The 21,103-nt window shown below is 58.9% G+C and overlaps 2 protein-coding genes across 2 annotated transcripts in view; one reads left to right on the top strand and one right to left on the bottom strand.

The window, feature by feature from the left end:
• EMILIN1 (elastin microfibril interfacer 1) overlaps window positions 1–2,610 on the top strand; it is a 6,848-nt gene extending 4,238 nt beyond the window's left edge. The window contains 1 exon segment of the mRNA XM_058419699.1: window positions 2,600–2,610. Coding sequence (XP_058275682.1) covers window positions 2,600–2,610 — 11 coding nt within the window.
• Window positions 2,611–5,163: 2,553 nt separating this feature from the next.
• Window positions 5,164–21,103, bottom strand: part of LOC120750061 (putative Polycomb group protein ASXL2) — a 59,702-nt gene continuing 43,762 nt past the window's right edge. Inside the window, exons 3-5 of the mRNA XM_058419698.1 lie at window positions 11,860–11,968; window positions 9,629–9,776; window positions 5,164–5,426 (exon numbers count right to left, since the gene is read on the bottom strand). Coding sequence (XP_058275681.1) covers window positions 5,164–5,426; window positions 9,629–9,776; window positions 11,860–11,968 — 520 coding nt within the window. The remainder of the gene's footprint in view (window positions 5,427–9,628; window positions 9,777–11,859; window positions 11,969–21,103) is intronic.

Raw genomic sequence — 21,103 nt, 5'->3', positions numbered from 1 at the left:
GGGGGGACAGGCAGGGACAGGACAGGGGGACAGGGGGGGACAGGCGGGGACAGGACAGGGGGACAGGCGGGGACAGGCAGGGACAGGGCAGAGGGACGGGGGGGGACAGGCGGGGACAGGACAGGGGGACAGGGGGGGACAGGCAGGGACAGGGCAGAGGGACAGGGGGGGACAGGCGGGGACAGGACACACAGGGACACACAGGGACAGGACAGGGGGACACACAGGGACAGGCGGGGACAGGACAGGGGGACACACAGGGACAGGCAGGGACAGGACAGGGGGACACACAGGGACAGGACAGGGGGACACACAGGGACAGGCGGGGACAGGACAGGGGGACAGGGGGGGACAGGACAGGGGGACACACAGGGACAGGCGGGGACAGGCAGGGACAGGCAGGGACAGGCAGGGACACACAGGGACACACAGGGACAGGCAGGGACAGGCAGGGACAGGCAGGGACAGGCAGGGACACACAGGGACAGGCAGGGACACACAGGGACACACAGGGACAGGCAGGGACAGGCAGGGACACACAGGGACACGCAGGGACAGGCAGGGACACACAGGGACACACAGGGACAGGCAGGGACACACAGGGACACACAGGGACAGGCAGGGACACACAGGGACACACAGGGACAGGCAGGGACAGGCAGGGACACACAGGGACACGCAGGGACACGCAGGGACAGGCAGGGACACGCAGGGACACGCAGGGACAGGCAGGGACACACAGGGACACACAGGGACAGACAGGGACACACAGGGACACGCAGGGACACGCAGGGACACACAGGGACACACAGGGACAGGCAGGGACACACAGGGACACGCAGGGACACACAGGGACACACAGGGACACACAGGGACACGCAGGGACACACAGGGACACACAGGGACACACAGGGACAGGCAGGGACACACAGGGACACGCAGGGACACACAGGGACACACAGGGACACACAGGGACAGGCAGGGACACGCAGGGACACACAGGGACACACAGGCACAGGCAGGGACACACAGGGACACACAGAGACACACAGGGACACGCAGGGACAGACAGGGACACACAGGGACACGCAGGGACACGCAGGGACACACAGGGACACACAGGGACAGGCAGGGACACACAGGGACACGCAGGGACACACAGGGACACACAGGGACACACAGGGACACGCAGGGACAGGCAGGGACACGCAGGGACAGGCAGGGACACCCAGGGACACCCAGGGACACGCAGGGACACACAGGGGCACACAGGGACACACAGGGACAGGCAGGGACACACAGGGACAGGCAGGGACACACAGGGACAGGCAGGGACAGGCAGGGACACACAGGGACACCCAGGGACACGCAGGGACACACAGGGACAGGCAGGGACACACAGGGACACACAGGGACACACAGGGACAGGACACACAGGGACAGGCAGGGACACACAGGGACAGGCAGGGACACCCAGGGACACCCAGGGGCACACAGGGACACACAGGGGCACACAGGGACACACAGGGACACGCAGGGACACGCAGGGACACCCAGGGACACACAGGGACACCCAGGGACACGCAGGGACACGCAGGGACACGCAGGGACACACAGGGACAGGCAGGGACACACAGGGACACACAGGGACACACAGGGACAGGACACACAGGGACAGGCAGGGACACACAGGGACAGGCAGGGACACCCAGGGACACCCAGGGACACACAGGGACACCCAGGGACACGCAGGGACACCCAGGGACACACAGGGACACCCAGGGACACGCAGGGACACGCAGGGACACACAGGGACACACAGGGACAGGCAGGGACACACAGGGACACACAGGGACACACAGGGACAGGACACACAGGGACAGGCAGGGACACACAGGGACAGGCAGGGACACCCAGGGACACCCAGGGGCACACAGGGACACACAGGGGCACACAGGGACACACAGGGACACGCAGGGACACGCAGGGACACCCAGGGACACACAGGGACACCCAGGGACACGCAGGGACACCCAGGGACACACAGGGACACCCAGGGACACGCAGGGACACGCAGGGACACACAGGGACACACAGGGACAGGCAGGGACACACAGGGACACACAGGGACACACAGGGACACACAGGGACAGGACACACAGGGACAGGCAGGGACACGCAGGGACACACAGGGACACGCAGGGACACACAGGGACAGGGACACCCAGGGGCACACAGGGACAGGACACACAGGGACACACAGGGACAGGCAGGGACACCCAGGGACACGCAGGAACAGGCAGGGACAGCCTCCTCCCCACACAGCCCTGCCCCTCCCTGCCTGGGGTCCCTCTGCTCTGAGCCAGCAGCACAGATGTCACCTGGCTGTGGGAACACTGGGGACAAGAGGGAAAGTCCGGGAGCCAGCAGCTGCTGCAGCCTTTCCTGAGCACCTGCAGGAGCTGGGACACCTAAGGGAGTCAGGGAGCTGCGGTGGGACGTGTTCTGAGAGGGGAGGATCACCTGCCAAGTGATTCCTTAACTATTAACTGATTCCCTAACTGTTAACTGATTCCTTAACTCTTAACTGATTCTTCAGCCATCGAATAATTCACTGGACATTGACTCATTCCTCCCTGGCAGGGTGTTGAGGCCCTGGCACAGCTGTGGCTGCCCCTGGATCCCTGGCAGTGCCCAAGGCCGGGCTGGAGCAGCCTGGCACAGCGGGAGGTGTCCCTGCCATGGCAGGGGTGGCACTGGATGAGTTTTGAGCTCCCTCCCAACCCAAACCATTCCATAACTCTCTGAACTGCTGTGCCGGGAGATCACAGATCCAGGGGGCACAGGGAGCGTGCCCAGGTTGTCACCAAGGAGCGTTAATTCCTGCTCTTCACTTCAAAAGATCTCATTTCCCACAAATGAGGAGGACACAAACAAGTCTGACTTGGAAGGAAAACCTTGCCAAGAAGGGAAATTGAAAATTGCAGCTCCTCAGAGCACCAGGAACCGCAGGGAATGACATAATTCCCTAGAAACACGGACTGGGAGGAGAACCAAAGGAAGGAGTTAAAATGGAAACTGGGTTATGCATTGCTCAGAGTCCTTCAGAGGGGAAAGTGTCTGGGCTGGGAATGTCACTGCAGGCCACAACTCTGCTGCTATGAGGCTGCTGCAGCTGCTTGGAGCAGCCAAGTGCAGGAGAAGTGCCAGAAATCCCCAATCCCTGAGGTTGGAAAAGCCCTTCCAGCCCAGCCAGTCCCAGCTGTGCCCGATCCCCACCGTGTCCCCAAGAGCTCTGAGTGCCACATCCAGGTGACACCTCCAGGGCTGGGCACTGCAAAGCTCCCTGGGCACTGCCAAGGCCTGAGCCCCCTTTCCATGGGGAAATTCCTGCTGCTGTCCGAGCTGAGCCTGGCCTGGCCCAGCCTGAGGCCATTTCCCCGTGTCCTGTCCCTGTTCCCTGGGAGCACAGCCTGATCCCGCCCGGATGTTTTGGGTCACCAGTGGCTCTGAGGACTCCTCATGTCCCCACACTGTGTTTCTCTGTATATTTATATAACATAATTTATACATCAAGCTTCTACTTCACATAATGGTTGGACAGGAAATCCGATCCAATTCAGAGCATCCACGATGAACAAATCCCACCAGACACATCAGATTTGCACGGGGCCGGTGCCACCAGTGCTGTGTGACCTGCAGGGGCTGGAGTGTGTGCAGGGAAGGGAACGGAGCTGGGAAAGGGAATGGAGCCCCAGGAGAGGCTGAGGGAGCTGGGAAAGGGAATGGAGCCCCAGGAGAGGCTGAGGGAGCTGGGAAGGGAATGGAGCCACAGGAGAGGCTGAGGGAGCTGGGAAGGGAATGGAGCCCCAGGAGAGGCTGAGGGAGCTGGGAAAGGGAATGGAGCCCCAGCAGAGGCTGAGGGAGCTGGAAAGGGAATGGAGCCCCAGCAGAGGCTGAGGGAGCTGGGAAAGGGAATGGAGCCCCAGCAGAGGCTGAGGGAGCTGGGAAGGGGCTGAGCCTGGAGAAAAGGAGGCTCAGTGGGACCCTGTGGCTCTGCACAAGTCCCTGACAGGAGGGGACAGCCTGGGGGGGGTCAGGCTGTGCTCCCAGGGAACAGGGACAGGACAAGGGGAAATGGCCTCAGGCTGGGCCAGGCCAGGCTCAGCTCGGACAGCAGCAGGAATTTCCCCATGGAAAGGGGGCTCAGGCCTTGGCAGTGCCCAGGGAGCTTTGCAGTGCCCAGCCCTGGAGGTGTCACCTGGATGTGGCACTCAGAGCTCTTGGGGACACGGTGGGGATCGGGCACAGCTGGGACTCAACTGTCTGAAGAGAAGCTCCATTAACCTAAAAAAAAAGGGAAAAGGAGATTTCCGTGCGTGCACATCCCCGCTGGATTGCACAAGGGGATCCTCAGGAAGCCGCTTCCCCCCAGTCACGCGCAGGAATTGCTGCATTTAGAAAAGCTGATTATTTCCACCCTGTCTTCAGCAGGAAGAAAACAAAGTGCCAGAACTAAAACAGAATCCTTGTGATTTTTTCTTCTTGCTCCTTGGAGCTGCTCTGGGCAGGGCCTGGCCCTAGCAGGACACGAAGCCGCCCCAGTGAAGCAGGTGCCACCCTCCAGCTGTGACCTGGCATTCCCCTGGCTCCCAGGGTTCGCTCTGTGCCAAAGGATAATGCACGGCTCTCCAGTTCAGAGCAGTGTTCCACCCCTCACTCCCCTTTTATCCCTCATTCCCGCTTTCCCAAGCACGGGGCTCTGGCAGGGAGCGCAGAGCAGCCTTTAATCACTGCAGCTGTTTCCCTTCACTCACTGCAGAACAGTTCTTGGTCTATTTTAACCTTGCCCAAATCTTCCAATCTGCTCTCAGTACCTGACTTTTTACAGACACGGAATACGGAGACTTGGAGCTGGTCCAGCACAGCTCTGGGAGGCAGGAGAAACTCCTCAGCTCTACAAAGGCTGGAACCAAGCTGGCTGATGGAGAAGGATTATCCATCATCTGGCCTAAACTCATTTTCCCCTTTTCCCTTAAGCTTGGCTTTACAATCTCATTTTTTTCCCCCCGATATTTTTGGTTTTTAACTTGAAAACTCAGGGAGTTTTTGCTGGAGGAGCCCCATGACTGCAGCTGTGCCTCATGATCACTGTGTCCTCCTTCAGCTTGTTCTGCACAAGTCCTGCAACTTGTCCTGCACCTTGTCCTGCACAATCATCTCCTGCACCTTGTTCTGCACAATCTCCTGCACAATCTCCTGCAGCTTGTCCTGTACAACCTCCTGCAGCTTGTCCTGCACAATCTCCTGCAGCTTGTCCTGCACAATCTCCTGCAGCTTGTCCTGCACAATCTCCTGCAGCTTGTCCTGCACAATCTCCTGCAGCTTGTCCTGCACAACCTCCTGCACCTTGTCCTGCACAAGTCCTGCACAACCTCCTGCACCTTGTCCTGCACAACCTCCTGCACCTTGTCCTGCACAAGTCCTGCACAACCTCCTGCACCTTGTCCTGCACAAGTCCTGCACAATCTCCTGCAGCTTGTCCTGCACAAGTCCTGCACAATCTCCTGCACCTTGTCCTGCACAATCTCCTGCAGCTTGTCCTGCACAATCTCCTGCACAAGTCCTGCACAACCTCCTGCAGCTTGTCCTGCACAATCTCCTGCACACGTCCTGCACAATCTCCTGCAGCTTGTCCTGCACAACCTCCTGCACACGTCCTGCACAATCTCCTGCAGCTTGTCCTGCACAATCTCCTGCAGCTTGTCCTGCACAATCTCCTGCAGCTTGTCCTGCACAATCTCCTGCAGCTTGTCCTGCCCAGCCCTGCTGAGACAGCGCCGAGAGCACCTGAACGAGGCTTTGTCACACCTCAGCTTTCAGGGCGGTGTAGAACACCACAGAACCCCAGGAGCCCCACCAGCATCCTTTGAGAACCATGGAATTGTTTGGGTTGGAGAAGCCCTTGGAGAGCAGGGAGCCCCCAGCGCTGCCCCCTGTCCTCAAGTGCCACACGCACAGGGCTTTAAATCCCCGCAGGGACGGGCACTCCAAACCTCCCTGGGCAGCTGTGAGCACCTTTTCCACGAAGGGACCGTTCCCAGTGCCCAACCTGGACCTGCCCGTGGTGAACTGAGGCGTTTCCACGAGCCCTGAAGCCCGAAAAAAGCTCTTTCCATCACCAAACTCCAGCCACGAGGCCGAGCAGCTGCCTCACTTGCAGGCCCGAGCCAGGGGCTCTGTCTCACCCTGATGGCCACCGAGAGGCCCCAAAAGGCCCTGCCAGGAGAACTCTGCCACGAGCTCTGCCCTTACCTGCACGGGGCACTGCCCGGAGCGGCTCCGTGAACATTCCTGCTGCTCCGGCCCCTCCCGGGGCCCATGTGGCTCTGCAGAGGCTCTGTCCTCCCTCCCAAAATCCAAGTGTTGCTCTGTGCTGCCAGAAGGCTTTGTTTTTTTGCACATATAAGGAAGCGGCTGCCGACGTTATCGGGACACGCTTCCTGTTCTATTGGGGATGAGCACGGCCCCGCTGTCACGGCGGGCTCGGGGCAGCTCCTGCCTGCCCCGCTCTGCCTTGCTCCCTCCTCTCGCCACCCAGCTCTGCTCCCCAGGCCCTGCAGGAAACAACCGTGCTCCTTCGGAGCTCTGCTCCCCACCAGACCCTCGCCATGGGCCGGATCCCAGAGCCTGGGGGACGCCCGGCCCGCCCTCGGCGGGTGCCGCGGGACAGCTCCGGCTGCGGCTGGGAGATCCTGCGGTTCGACCCCGAGATTCGGGGTTTTGCCGGGGAGGAAGGAGGGTTTTTGTGCGTCCCAGGTCCCGGGAAGCAGGCCTTGGAGGAGCGCTGTGCTGCAGGGCTGATGCTCCACAGCTCCGGGGGAATCCTCCTCGCTGGAACGTCGCGCCCGGCTGGTTAAAGCGGAGCGGAGGGATGGAGCGAGGGAAAATGAAACCAGCAGGAAAAGGCTCAGGGGAAGCTGGAGGAGCTCTGTCAGCTCCAGTGCTGCCTCTCCTGGTGCTCCAGAGCCACTGCTGGGGCTGCACATTCCCTCATTTCCACTTCCAGTATCGCTGAGTGCAGGACAGGCCGATGAACCACGGCTGGGAAGGAGCTGAGCCCGTTTTCTGCTTCAGTTCCGCTCCTCAGGGCAACTTTCTGCACATTAAATGTTCTTTTCTTTGGATGTAGCAAGATGATGAAGCTGCAGTGTTTGCTGGAGGAAAGGGAAAGAACCCTTCCAGATGCATGAAGGAAATGAAATACCCAAAATGAAGGAAAATCTTCCCTGCAGACTTGAGAGAATCCCAGACTGGTTTGGGATGGAGGGACCTCAAAGCTCATCCAGTGCCACCCCCAGCCACGGCCAGGGACACTTTCCACTGTCCCAGGTGGCTCCAAGCCCTGTCCAGCCTGGCCTTGGGCACTTCCAGCACAACTCTTTCACTTTATATCCACTGCAGGCCTGCAGCTGCCCAGTACAGAGAACTGGGGGCTCCAGTTTGGTGAAAATTACCCCAAAATATCACTGAGTGCCTGAAGAAGCTCATGCACAGAGATCTGAGTTTAAAAACGCTTCGGGCGGAGATTGTTTGGACTTTACAGATTCCCAGGATCACCGAGGCTGGAAAATCCCTCCATGGTCATGGAGTCCCAGCTGTGCTTGATTCCCAAATTGTCCCCAAGAGCTCTGAGTGCCACCTCCAGGTGACACCTCCAGGGCTGGGCACTGCAAAGCTCCCTGGGCACTGCCAAGGCCTGAGCCCCCTTTCCATGGGGAAATTCCTGCTGCTGTCCGAGCTGAGCCTGGCCTGGCCCAGCCTGAGGCCATTTCCCCGTGTCCTGTCCCTGTTCCCTGGGAGCACAGCCCGACCCCCCCTGGCTGTCCCCTCCTGTCAGGGACTTGTGCAGAGCCACAGGGTCCCACTGAGCCTCCTTTTCTCCAGGCTCAGCCCCTTCCCAGCTCCCTCAGCCTCTGCTGGGGCTCCATTCCCTGTCCCAGCTCCCTCAGCCTCTGCTGGGGCTCCATTCCCTTTCCCAGCTCCCTCAGCCTCTGCTGGGGCTCCATTCCCTTTCCCAGCTCCCTCAGCCTCTGCTGGGGCTCCATTCCCTTTCCCAGCTCCATTCCCTGCCCTGGACACGCTCCAGCCCCTCCAGGTCTCTCCTGTCAGCAGAGCCCAGAGCTGGACACAGATGATCGATCGTTCCCAGCCTCTGCTGGAACATCTCAGCCCTCACTGGGGTAAATCCACGTGGAATGTTGTCCCGTGGCTCAGGAAGGTCCATCACAGCTCAGGGAACTGGAGAGGAAACTCACGGAGACAACCAAGTCCCAGGGGAGGGAGGGAGGTGATGTGCAGCTCCAGAAACCAGAGCAGCCACTCCTGCTTTGTTGCACACAGAATTCCAAGACGGATCTGCAGGAGAATCCCAGGAGCAGCAGGGAATTCCTTGGAGGGAGGGAGTGAACGTGGGGCGTTCATCAATCCTCCAGAGCTGCTCACAGGACACAGGGACACGCTCACACTGAGCACTCTGCTGATTTCTTCATCATTTCTCATTCGCTCATCACTGGATGCTCACCCCCTCCAGAGCGTTAACATCCCCAAAAGCAGATTTTATGGGAAAAGCCAAAATGCCATTCCAGGAAAAGCCATCAGTGCCACACCTTGGAGAGGAGCAATTCCCCTTTTTTGCATTTATACTTCCACATTGTCGTGTTTTGGGTACTTCTGGCAGCTTCTTCAGGGTAGGATTTTCCTTCCTTCTCACCTGGGATCCCCCTGCCTTTGCAGCCCTTGGTTATTGTGATATATAAAACTTTTATATCAAATCTCTGCACATGTTTCTACACAAAGATCTCTCTAGAATACACATAAATTACCTCACTTCTACCTAGTATTGTAGCTTTGGAAATACAGGAAAATTAGCCAGAATTCCCCTCATTGACCAAACATTTCGAGAGGATTTGTTAAAAATGAAAATATTTCAACCCTATTGACCAAGTATTTTGAAGGGATTCGTTAGAAATGAAAATATTTCAGCCGGACTGTCTACAGCCTTTCCTGTCAAAGGACGGATTTGGAGTCAGGTTTAACTTCTCAGGATTTTTGGACCATTTTGCGCTTTCCTGGTGGGAAATCAAGGCACAGGAAGTTCTCAAAACCCCTCTGCATGCAGGCCCAAACGTGGAAAAGAACACAGGGTGTTTGGTTATTGGGTCGAAAGTAACAATAATTTAGGTGTCATCTCATAATTGGTTCATTAGCGCTTAAAAGACCTTGGGAAGAATCAGAGCCAATTCTCACTTTGCTAGCCAGAACTCACAACTTGTGAGACCGTGACAGATAAAAATTAACAAACATCCGAGTCTGAACACAAAACTGCAACTCTCGAGCGTTTAAAAGAAGATAAAACCCCCCCCACACCCTAATTTCCATCTCCCCACCCCACGCTCCCAGGTTTATGCTTTCTGCAGAGGTGACCTGGGCTAAGGTCATGAATTCATTACAATTACCCACCTCGGGACACAGCCCAGCCCAGCCGGGATCGCTCTGAGGCCGGAGACGCTGGGCACAGACCCTTCCCCAGGCGGGTTAGACCTCCTCCCCGCGCGGGGGAACTCACCTTTCCTCTTCCACCGGCTCTTCCTGCCGTCCTTGGCGCAGCCGTCGCTGCTGGAGCTGCTGCGCTCCGAGCTCTGCGAGTCCGAGTGCGCGTCGCTGCTCTCCTCGGAGCCCTCCGACAGCTCCTTCAGCCCGTCGGGGATGTCCTTCTGCCGGGGGACACGACAGAGCCGCGCCGCCGTCACGCCCGGGGACAGACCCGCGGACAGACCCCGAGACGCCGACGGGTTTTGTTCGCCGAGCACCGGCTGGGGAGCGCCCCGAATCCTCCCGTGAGCCCCCCCAAAACGCCGAATGTGGGCGGCACGTCCTGGATTCTGTCCCCATTGTCACCTCCTCAGCTGCCCTTCCATGAATTCCCCATCCCCGGTCACCAGCTCACACACAGGGGATGGATGGACGGGACACAGGGAACGGCTCCAAAGGGGATTTGGGTCTGGGATTTGGGGCAGGAATTGTTCCCTGGCAGGGTGTTGAGGCCCTGGCACAGCTGTGGCTGCCCCTGGATCCCTGGCAGTGCCCAAGGCCGGCTTGGAGCAGCCTGGCACAGCGGGAGGTGTCCCTGCCATGGCAGGGGTGGCACTGGATGAGTTTTGGGGTCCCTTCCCACCCAAACCACGCTGGGATCCTGGGATCCCAAGACGCTGCTGGCTGGGATGGCTCCGGGCTGGCTTCTGACTCTGAGCCCACAAATCCTGTGGGATGCAGATCCAGGGGATCAAAGGAACAAACGGAGCTCGGGGAGATCTTGGAGGCGCTGGCAGGGTCTGAAGGGGCTCCAGGAGAGCTGGAGAGGGGCTGGGGACAAGGGCTGGAGGGACAGGACACAGGGAATGGCTTGGAGCTGGAAAAGGGGAGATTTGGGTGGGATTTGGGGCAGGAATTGTTCCCTGGCAGGGTGTTGAGGCCCTGGCACAGCTGTGGCTGCCCCTGGATCCCTGGCAGTGCCCAAGGCCGGGCTGGAGCAGCCTGGCACAGCGGGAGGTGGCACTGGATGGGCTCCAGAGACAATTCCAAAGGAGGAACGGTGTGAGCCAGCGTCCTCCCAGTATTCAAAATACAGCTGATTTTTAAAGGTGCCAATCAGACAATTCCCCATCGTTCCCTCTCTGACTGACACTGAGGACAAGGTGATTCTCCACCTCTGGGTACAAGCTGAGAGCACCGGAGTCACCCTCTGAGGGCTGGAGTTCCGTTAACATTTTAATTACTTTTTCATTTCTGGGACATTAATTACCACCATCGGTGTGGGCAGAGAGGAGCAGCCGCACTCCCACGGCCCAGAAGGGAGGGATGTGGAGGTGAGGAACGTTCTCCTTTCGGGATTATCCCGGATCACCGGACAGCAGGAGGAACTCCTGCAGGAATGGGCGGGCAGGGGAAGGGACCGGGGAGGGGAGGAGATGAGGGCGGAGCACGGCTTGGGATCCCGGTCCCACGGGGGATTTCCCAACCTCGGGGGATCCCGATCCCACGGGGGATTTCCTAACCTCGGGGGATCCCGCTCCCACGGGGGATTTCCCAACCTCGGGGGATCCCGATCCCACCGGGGATTTCCCAACCTCGGGGGCTCTGGGATCCCGATCCCACGGGGGATTTCCCAGCCTCGGGGGCTCTGGGATCCCGATCCCACGGGGGATTTCCCAACCTCGGGGGATCCCAATCCCACGGGGGATTTCCCAGCCTCGGGGGCTCTGGGATCCCGATCCCACGGGGGATTTCCCAGCCTCGGGGGCTCTGGGATCCCGATCCCACGGGGGATTTCCCAGCCTCGGGGGCTCTGGGATCCCGATCCCACGGGGGATTTCCCAGCCTCGGGGGCTCTGGGATCCCGATCCCACGGGGGATTTCCCAGCCTCGGGGGCTCTGGGATCCCGATCCCACGGGGGATTTCCCAACCTCGGGGGCTCTGGGATCCCGATCCCACGGGGGATTTCCCAGCCTCGGGGGATTTCCCAGCCTCGGGGGCTCTGGGATCCCGATCCCACGGGGGATTTCCCAGCCTCGGGGGCTCTGGGATCCCAATCCCACTGGGGATTTCCCAGCCTCGGGGGCTCTGGGATCCCAATCCCACTGGGGATTTCCCAACCTCGGGGGATCCCGATCCCACGGGGGATTTCCCAGCCTCGGGGGCTCTGGGATCCCGATCCCACGGGGGATTTCCCAACCTCGGGGGCTCTGGGGTCCCGATCCCACGCTTCAGGGAGCGGCTCCCCCGGCCCTGGCACTCACCTTGAGCGTGTAGACGCCCATGCGGCCCGGGACCTTGTAGAAGATGCCCTCCTCGCCGCGGGAGTTGGTGTGCAGCATGGCATTGAGGCAGGCCAGGGGCGACGTGCCGCTGCGGAGAGAGCGCGTCAGCGGGAGAGCGCGGGGAGAGAGCGGGGAGAGAGTGGAGAGACTGGAGAGAGAGCGGGGAGAGAGCGGGGAGAGCGGGGAGCGAGGAGAGTGGGCAGAGAGAGCGGAGAGAGTGGGGAGAGAGCGGGGAGAGAGTGGGGAGAGAGCGGGGAGAGCGGGGAGAGCGGGGAGAGAGCGGGGAGAGAGATCGGAGAGAGCGGGGAGAGAGCGGAGAGAGTGGGCAGAGAGAGTGGAGAGAGTGGGGAGAGAGCGTGGAGAGCGGGGAGAGAGCGGGGAGAGAGCGGGGAGAGAGCGGGGAGAGAGCGGGGAGAGAGCGGGGAGAGAGCGGGGAGAGAGCGGGGAGAGAGCGGGGAGAGAGCGGGGAGAGAGCGGAGAGCGTGGGGAGAGCACGGGGCCACGGAGAGCCGGAGGGAACCGGAGAGACACGGAGAGACACGGAGACATGGAGACACACAGAGACACAGACACGGAGAGACACAGGGACACAGAGACACACACAGCCCCACAGAGACATGGGGACACGGAGAGACACAGAGAGACACGGAGAGAGACAGAGAGAGACAGAGAGAGACAGAGAGAGACAGAGACACATACAGCCCCACAGGGCCCCACAGAGAACCGGAGAGACACGGAGAGACACAGAGACACAGAGACCCAGAGAGACACACAGAGCCCCACACAGCCTCACAGAGCCACAGAGACACACACGGAGCCCCACAGGGCCCCACAGAGTCCCCAAGAGACATAGAGAGACACAGAGAGACCCACAGAGCCCCACAGAGACATACAGCCCCACAGAGCCCCACAGAGCCCCACACAGCCTCACAGAGCCCCACAGAGCCTCACAGAGACACACAGAGACACACAGCCTCACACAGGCCCACAGAGACACACAGAGACACACAGCCCCACAGAGCCCCAGATCCCACATCCCACCCCAATCCCAAGGGAATTCCAGTTGGAGCTGCCACGAAAAGCAAGGGAAGGGGAAGCAGCCCTTGAGTGCCAGGTTAACAGAGCTCAGCTTTGGATTAAAGAGAGACGCGTGTCACTGTCACCCTGCAAGGACCCGTGTCACTGTCACCCTGCAAGGACCCGTGTCACCATCACCCTGCAAGGACCCAGGTCACTGTCACCCTGCAAGGACCCGTGTCACTGTCACCCTGCAAGGACCCGTGTCACTGTCACCCTGCAAGGACACAGATCACTGTCACCCTGCAAGGACCCGTGTCACTGTCACCCTGCAAGGACCCAGGTCACTGTCACCCTGCAAGGACCCGTGTCACTGTCACCCTGCAATGACCCAGGTCACCGTCACCCTGCAAGGACCCAGGTCACCGTCACCCTGCAGGGACCCGTGTCACTGTCACCCTGCAGGGACCCGTGTCACTGTCACCCTGCAAGGACCCGTGTCACCGTCACCCTGCAGGGACACAGGTCACTGTCACCCTGCAAGGACCCGTGTCACTGTCACCCTGCAAGGACCCGTGTCACTGTCACCCTGCAGGGACACAGGTCACTGTCACCCTGCAAGGACCCGTGTCACTGTCACCCTGCAAGGACCCGTGTCACTGTCACCCTGCAAGGACACAGATCACTGTCACCCTGCAAGGACCCGTGTCACTGTCACCCTGCAAGGACCCGCTCACCTCCCGCAGGGACACGGGTCACTGTCACCCTGCAAGGACCCAGGTCACTGTCACCCTGCAAGGACCCGTGTCACTGTCACCCTGCCAGGACCCAGGTCACCGTCACCCTGCAAGGACCCAGGTCACTGTCACCCTGCAAGGACCCGTGTCACTGTCACCCTGCAGGGACCCGTGTCACTGTCACCCTGCAAGGACCTGTGTCACTGTCACCCTGCAAGGACCCGTGTCACCATCACCCTGCAAGAAGCCAGGTCACTGTCACCCTGCAAGGACCCAGGTCACTGTCACCCTGCAAGGAGCCAGGTCACTGTCACCCTGCAAGGACCCGTGTCACTGTCACCCTGCAAGGACACAGGTCACTGTCACCCTGCAAGGACCCGTGTCACTGTCACCCTGCAGGGACCCAGGTCACCGTCACCCTGCAGGGACCCAGGTCACCGTCACCCTGCAAGGACCCGTGTCACCGTCACCCTGCAGGGACCCAGGTCACCGTCACCCTGCAAGGACCCAGGTCACCGTCACCCTGCAAGGACCCGTGTCACCGTCACCCTGCAAGGACCCAGGTCACTGTCACCCTGCAAGGACCCAGATCACCGTCACCCTGCCAGGACCCGTGTCACTGTCACCCTGCAGGGACCCGTGTCACCGTCACCCTGCAAGGACCCGTGTCACTGTCACCCTGCAAGGACCCGTGTCACCGTCACCCTGCAAGGACCCAGGTCACTGTCACCCTGCAGGGACCCGGGTCACTGTCACCCTGCAGGGACCCGTGTCACTGTCACCCTGCAAGGACCTGTGTCACTGTCACCCTGCAAGGACACAGGTCACTGTCACCCTGCAAGGACCTGTGTCACTGTCACCCTGCAAGGACCCAGATCACCGTCACCCTGCAAGGACCCAGGTCACTGTCACCCTGCAAGGACCCGTGTCACCGTCACCCTGCAGGGACCCAGGTCACCGTCACCCTGCAAGGACCCAGGTCACCGTCACCCTGCAAGGACCCAGGTCACGGTCACCCTGCAAGGACCCAGGTCACTGTCACCCTGCAAGGACCCGTGTCACTGTCACTCTGCAAGGACCCGCCCATCTCCCGCAGGGACAGGGACCTGCTCCGGGTTGTTAATTAGGAAATTCCCTATGAGAGAGGCTCCTCTCCCCAAAAACGAGCTGAGGTTGTTTTTAACGGGGTGAAACTGAGTGAGAGACTGCCAGGGACACTGCTCTCCCCAAAAACGGGCGGGAGGTTGTTTTTAACGGGGTACAGCTGAGTGAGAGACTGCCAGGGACACTGCTCACCCCAAAAACGGGCGGGAGGTTGTTTTTAACGGGGTACAGCTGAGTGAGAGACTGCCAGGGACACTGCTCTCCCCAAAACCGAGCGGGAGGTTGTTTTTAACGGGGTAAAACGGAGTGAGAGACTGCCAGGGACACTCCTCACCCCAAAAACGAGCGGGAGGTTGTTTTTAACGGGGTGAAACTGAGTGAGAGACTGCCAGGGACACTCCTCACCCCAAAAACGAGCGGGAGGTTGTTTTTAACGGGGTACAACTGAGTGAGAGACTGCCAGGGACACTGCTCTCCCCAAAAACGGGCGGGAGGTTGTTTCTAACGGGGTGAAACTGAGTGAGAGACTGCCAGGGACACTCCTCGCCCCAAAAACGGGCGGGAGGTTGTTTTTAACGGGTACAACTGAGTGAGAGACTGCCAGGGACACTGCTCTCCCCAAAAACGGGCGGGAGGTTGTTTTTAACGGGTACAACTGAGTGAGAGACTGCCAGGGACACTCCTCACCCCAAAAACGGGCGGGAGGTTGTTTTTAACGGGTAAAACTGAGTGAGAGACTGCCAGGGACACTGCTCTCCCCAAAAACGAGCGGGAGGTTGTTTTTAACGGGGTACAACTGAGTGAGAGACTGCCAGGGACACTGCTCTCCCCAAAAACGGGCGGGAGGTTGTTTTTAACGGGGTACAACTGACTGGGAATCACAGGTCTGGCTCTTTCACGCTGTCGGCTCACAGGGAGAAGCGTTTGGGAAAGTTCAGGTTTGGTTTTCGCCCTTCTTTCAGCGTGAGCTGATAAAAGCTGTCGTTACGCCCTGTGAGCCCCGCTCTGCTTTTCTCCTCAGCACAGAGGGAAAAAAAGGAACGGATCCTGGGGTACACCCGGAGCGCCGCACCACGGACGCTGCGGTCCTGGGAAAAGGCAAACGAAATCCCACAGCCTGCAATCCTACAAAATCCCACAGAATCCTACAGAATCCCACAGCCTGCAATCCTACAGAATCCTACAGAATCCCACAGCCTGCAATCCTACAGAATCCTACAGAATCCCACAGCCTGCAATCCTACAGAATCCCACAAAATCCCACAGCCTGCAATCCTACAGAATCCCACAAAACCCCACAGCCTGCAATCCTACAGAATCCCACAAAACCCCACAGCCTGCAATCCTACAGAATCCTACAGAATCCCACAGCCTGCAATCCTACAGAATCCTACAGAATCCCACAGCCTGCAATCCTACAGAATCCTACAAAACCCCAAAGCCTGCAATCCTACAGAATCCCACAAAATCCTACAAAATCCCACAGCCTGCAATCCTACAGAATCCTACAAAACCCCACAGCCTGCAATCCTACAGAATCCCACAAAATCCTACAAAATCCCACAGCCTGCAATCCTACAGAATCCCACAAAATCCCCCAGCCTGCAATCCTACAGAATCCTACAAAATCCTACAAAATCCCACAGCCTGCAATCTACAGAATCCTACAGAATCCTACAAAATCCCACAGCCTGCAATCCTACAGAATCCTACAGAATCCTACAGAATCCTACAGAATCCCACAGCCTGCAATCCTACAGAATCCTATAAAATCCCCACAGCCTGCAATCCTACAGAATCCTACAGAATCCTACAAAATCCTACAAAATCCCCACAGCCTGCAATCCTACAGAATCCTACAGAATCCCACAGCCTGCAATCCTACAGAATCCTATAAAATCCCCACAGCCTGCAATCCTACAGAATCCTACAAAACCCCACAGCCTGCAATCTACAGAATCCTATAAAATCCCCACAGCCTGCAATCCTACAGAATCCTACAGAATCCTACAAAATCCCACAAAATCCCACAGCCTGCAATCCTACAGAATCCTACAGAATCCCACAAAATCCCTACAACCTGCAATCCTACAGAATCCCACAAAACCCCACAGCCTGCAATCCTACAGAATCCTACAGAATCCCACAAAACCCCACAGCCTGCAATCCCACAAAACCCCACAGCCTGCAATCCTACAGAATCCTACAAAAACCCCCACAACCTTCAGGCTCCCCAAGACTCCCCTGACGAACACGGAACCAAGCTCTGGCTGAGCCTCAGCGCAGGTTTGGGGTGAGCAGAGAAGGATTCCAAGTTGTGCTGAGGGGGTTTTTGGTTTTGGGGTTTTTTTTAATTATTGTTTTGTTTTGTTTTGGTGGTGGTGTGTTTTTTCTGTTTGTTTGTTGGGGTTTTTTTGTTTTTGTTGGGGTTTTTTGTGTTTTGTTGTTGTTGTTGTGTGGTTTTTTTGGGTTTTTTTTTTTTAATTATTGTTTTGTTTTGGTGGTGTTGTTTTTTTTTGTTTGTTTGTTTGTTTGTTGGGTTTTTTTTGTTTTTGTTTTTGTTGGGGTTGGGGTTTTTTGGGTTTTTTTTTGTTTGTTTTGGGGGTTTTTTCCCCCCCAAAAAGAACCCATGCTGTAGTGGAACAAGGGTTGTGGGGCAAAGAATGGGAACGAATTGTGAAACTGCGCCCCGGGGAAGGGGAGAGCTCTGCAATCCCACACAGGGACACGGGGACACAGGGACACAGGGACACAGGGACACAGGGACACAGGGACAGGGACACGGGGACACAGGGACAGGGACATGGGGACACGGGGACACAGGGACAGGGACACGGGGACACAGGGACACAGGGACAGGGACAGGGACAGGGACAGGGACACAGGGACACGGGGACACAGGGACAGGGACACGGGGACACGGGGACACGGGGACACGGGGACAGGGGGACACAGGGACACAGGGACAGGGACACGGGGACAGGGACACGGGGACACGGGGACACAGGGACACAGGGACACGGGGACACGGGGACAGGGACACGGGGACACAGGGACACAGGGACACGGGGACAGGGACACGGGGACACGGGGACAGGGACAGGGACACAGGGACACAGGGACACGGGGACAGGGACACGGGGACACGGGGACAGGGACAGGGACACAGGGACACAGGGACACGGGGACACAGGGACAGGGACACAGGGACACAGGGACACAGGGACACGGGGACACAGGGACACGGGGACACAGGGACACAGGGACAGGGACAGGGACACAGGGACAGGGACACAGGGACACAGGGACAGGGACACAGGGACACGGGGACACGGGGACACGGGGACACAGGGACAGGGACACAGGGACACAGGGACACAGGGACACAGGGACACGGGGGGACAGGGACACAGGGACAGGGACACAGGGACACAGGGACACAGGGACACGGGGACAGGGACACAGGGACAGGGACACAGGGACACGGGGACACAGGGACACGGGGACACGGGGACACAGGGACACGGGGACACGGGGACACAGGGACACAGGGACACGGGGACACGGGGACACAGGGACACGGGGACACAGGGACAGGGACAGGGACAGGGACACAGGGACACAGGGACACAGGGACACGGGGACACGGGGACAGGGACACAGGGACAGGGACACAGGGACACGGGGACACAGGGACACGGGGACACGGGGACACAGGGACACGGGGACACGGGGACACAGGGACACAGGGACACGGGGACACGGGGACACAGGGACACGGGGACACAGGGACAGGGACAGGGACAGGGACACAGGGACACAGGGACACAGGGACACGGGGACAGGGACACAGGGACAGGGACACAGGGACACGGGGACACAGGGACACGGGGACACGGGGACACAGGGACACAGGGACACAGGGACACGGGGACAGGGACACGGGGACACGGGGACACAGGGACAGGGACACGGGGACAGGGACACAGGGACACGGGGACACAGGGACAGGGACATGGGAACAGGGACACAGGGACACGGGGACACGGGGACACAGGGACAGGGACAGGGACACAGGGACAGGGACACAGGGACACAGGGACACAGGGACACGGGGACATGGGGACACAGGGACACAGGGACAGGGACACAGGGACATGGGGACACAGGGACACAGGGACATGGGAACAGGGACACGGGGACACAGGGACACGGGGACACAGGGACAGGGACATAGGGACACGGGGACACAGGGACACGGGGACACAGGGGGACAGGGACACAGGGACAGGGACACAGGGACATGGGGACACAGGGACACGGGGACACAGGGGGACAGGGACACAGGGACACAGGGACACGGGGACAGCAGGGTCACAGCCTCAGGGGGAATTCCTCACTTCCAAAGCCCTTCCAAAGGTGGGCAGGAGGCCACTGACACCTGGGCTGTGCCATCTCTGGGGTGACAGCAGGGCCAGGGCAGTGCCTGTCCCCTGTGCTGGCACTGCTGGGGCACCTCCAGTGCTGGGGCAGCTCTGGAACCCTCCTGACAGGAGAGACCTGCAGGGGCTGGAGCGTGTGCAGGGAAGGGAACGGAGCTGGGAAAGGGAATGGAGCCCCAGCAGAGGCTGAGGGAGCTGGGAAAGGGAATGGAGCCCCAGGAGAGGCTGAGGGAGCTGGGAAGGGAATGGAGCCCCAGCAGAGGCTGAGGGAGCTGGGAAGGGGCTGAGCCTGGAGAAAAGGAGGCTCAGGGAGAGCTCCGAGCCCCTGCAGGGTCTGAAGGGGCTCCAGGAGAGCTGGAGAGGGGCTGGGGACAAGGGCTGGAGGGACAGGACACAGGGAATGGCTTGGAGCTGGAAAAGGGGAGATTTGGATGGGATTTTGGGCAGGAATTGTTCCCTGGCAGGGTGTTGAGGCCCTGGCACAGCTGTGGCTGCCCCTGGATCCCTGGCAGTGCCCAAGGCCGGGCTGGACATTGGGGTTTGGATCAAGCCGGTGCTGCCTGCCACAGCAAGTGGTGGATTAGTAAAGATTTCCCTCTAATCCAGCTAAAAATAACCAATTTAAGGGATTTCTGGGATTTACAAACCCGTGAATTTCACATAAATTGTTTGGGGTTTTTTTTTTTTATTTTACATTTTTGCCTGAACGTGGGGTTTTGATAACTTGTAAATATTTATTCTATTCTGAAAACGACCACCTCCCACATCCACCCTTTTTCCCTAAGCGAGTTGGCAAAGTGCTCCCACGGGGATCTCCAGCAGGTGACAATCCCTGTGCCGGCAGGAGAGGCACAATCCTCACTCCTTGGAAGGGCTGGAAGCTTTTCCAAGGGCTAAAGCAGAGTTTTTTGGAGGTGTTTGCAGGGAAGAGGCAGCTCTGAGGCCAGCCCAAGGCACGAGGAGTTGCTGTTCCCAGCCCTGCCCTGCTGAGGATGTCCCTGAACCGCCCAAGGCCTCGCTCTGAGCCACACAAACCTTCCCAGGATTCCCAAATTTCTACAGGACGCTTTCAACACCACGTTAAATTCAGAGCTTCTACGGAACTGAGCAGGGAAAAGGGCTTTGAGTGGAGAGTGGAGGTTGTGGTGAGGTGTCTGCTCCGGGAGCTGCTGGGGAAGGGGAGGAAGGAGGTGCAGGATCCCTTCCCACGGAGTAATCTCTGTGGAGCACCCCTTCCCCTCTGGAATCCCTCTGGATCATCCTTTCCCCACTGCAATCCCTCTGGATCATCCATTCCCCACTGCAATCCCCTCTGGAATCCCTCTGGATCATCCTTTCCCCACTGCAATCCCCCTGGAATCCCTCTGGATCATCCTTTCCCCACTGCAATCCTTCTGGATCATCCCTTGCCCACTGCAATGTCCCTGGAATCCCTCTGGATCATCCTCTCCCCCTAGAATCCCTCTGGAATACTCCTTCTCCCATTGCAATCAATCCCCCTGGGATCCCTCAAGATCATCCCTTCCCCACTGCAATCCACCTGGAATTCCTCCTCCCACTGCAATCCCTCTGGAATCCCTCTGGATCATCCCTTCCAGCGCTGCAATCCCTCTGGATCATCCCTTCCAGCGCTGCAATCCCTCTGGATCATCCATTCCAGCGCTGCAATCCCTCTGGATCATCCATTCCCCACTGCAATCCTGGATCATCCTTTCCCCTCTGGAATCCCTCTGGATCATCCTTTCCCCACTGCAATCCCCCTGGAATCCCTCTGGATCATCCCTTGCCCACTGCAATGTCCCTGGAATCCCTCTGGATCATCCCTTCCAGCACTGCAATCCCTCTGGAATCCCTCTGGATCATCCATTCCAGCACTGCAATCCTTCTGGATCATCCATTCCCCACTGCAATCCCTCTGGATCA

The sequence above is a fragment of the Hirundo rustica genome, chromosome 3 (assembly GCF_015227805.2).
Source record: "Hirundo rustica isolate bHirRus1 chromosome 3, bHirRus1.pri.v3, whole genome shotgun sequence".
NCBI lineage: Eukaryota > Metazoa > Chordata > Aves > Passeriformes > Hirundinidae > Hirundo > Hirundo rustica.
Note: the sequence above shows the minus strand (reverse complement) of the source record. Positions and strands in the feature narration are given on the sequence as shown.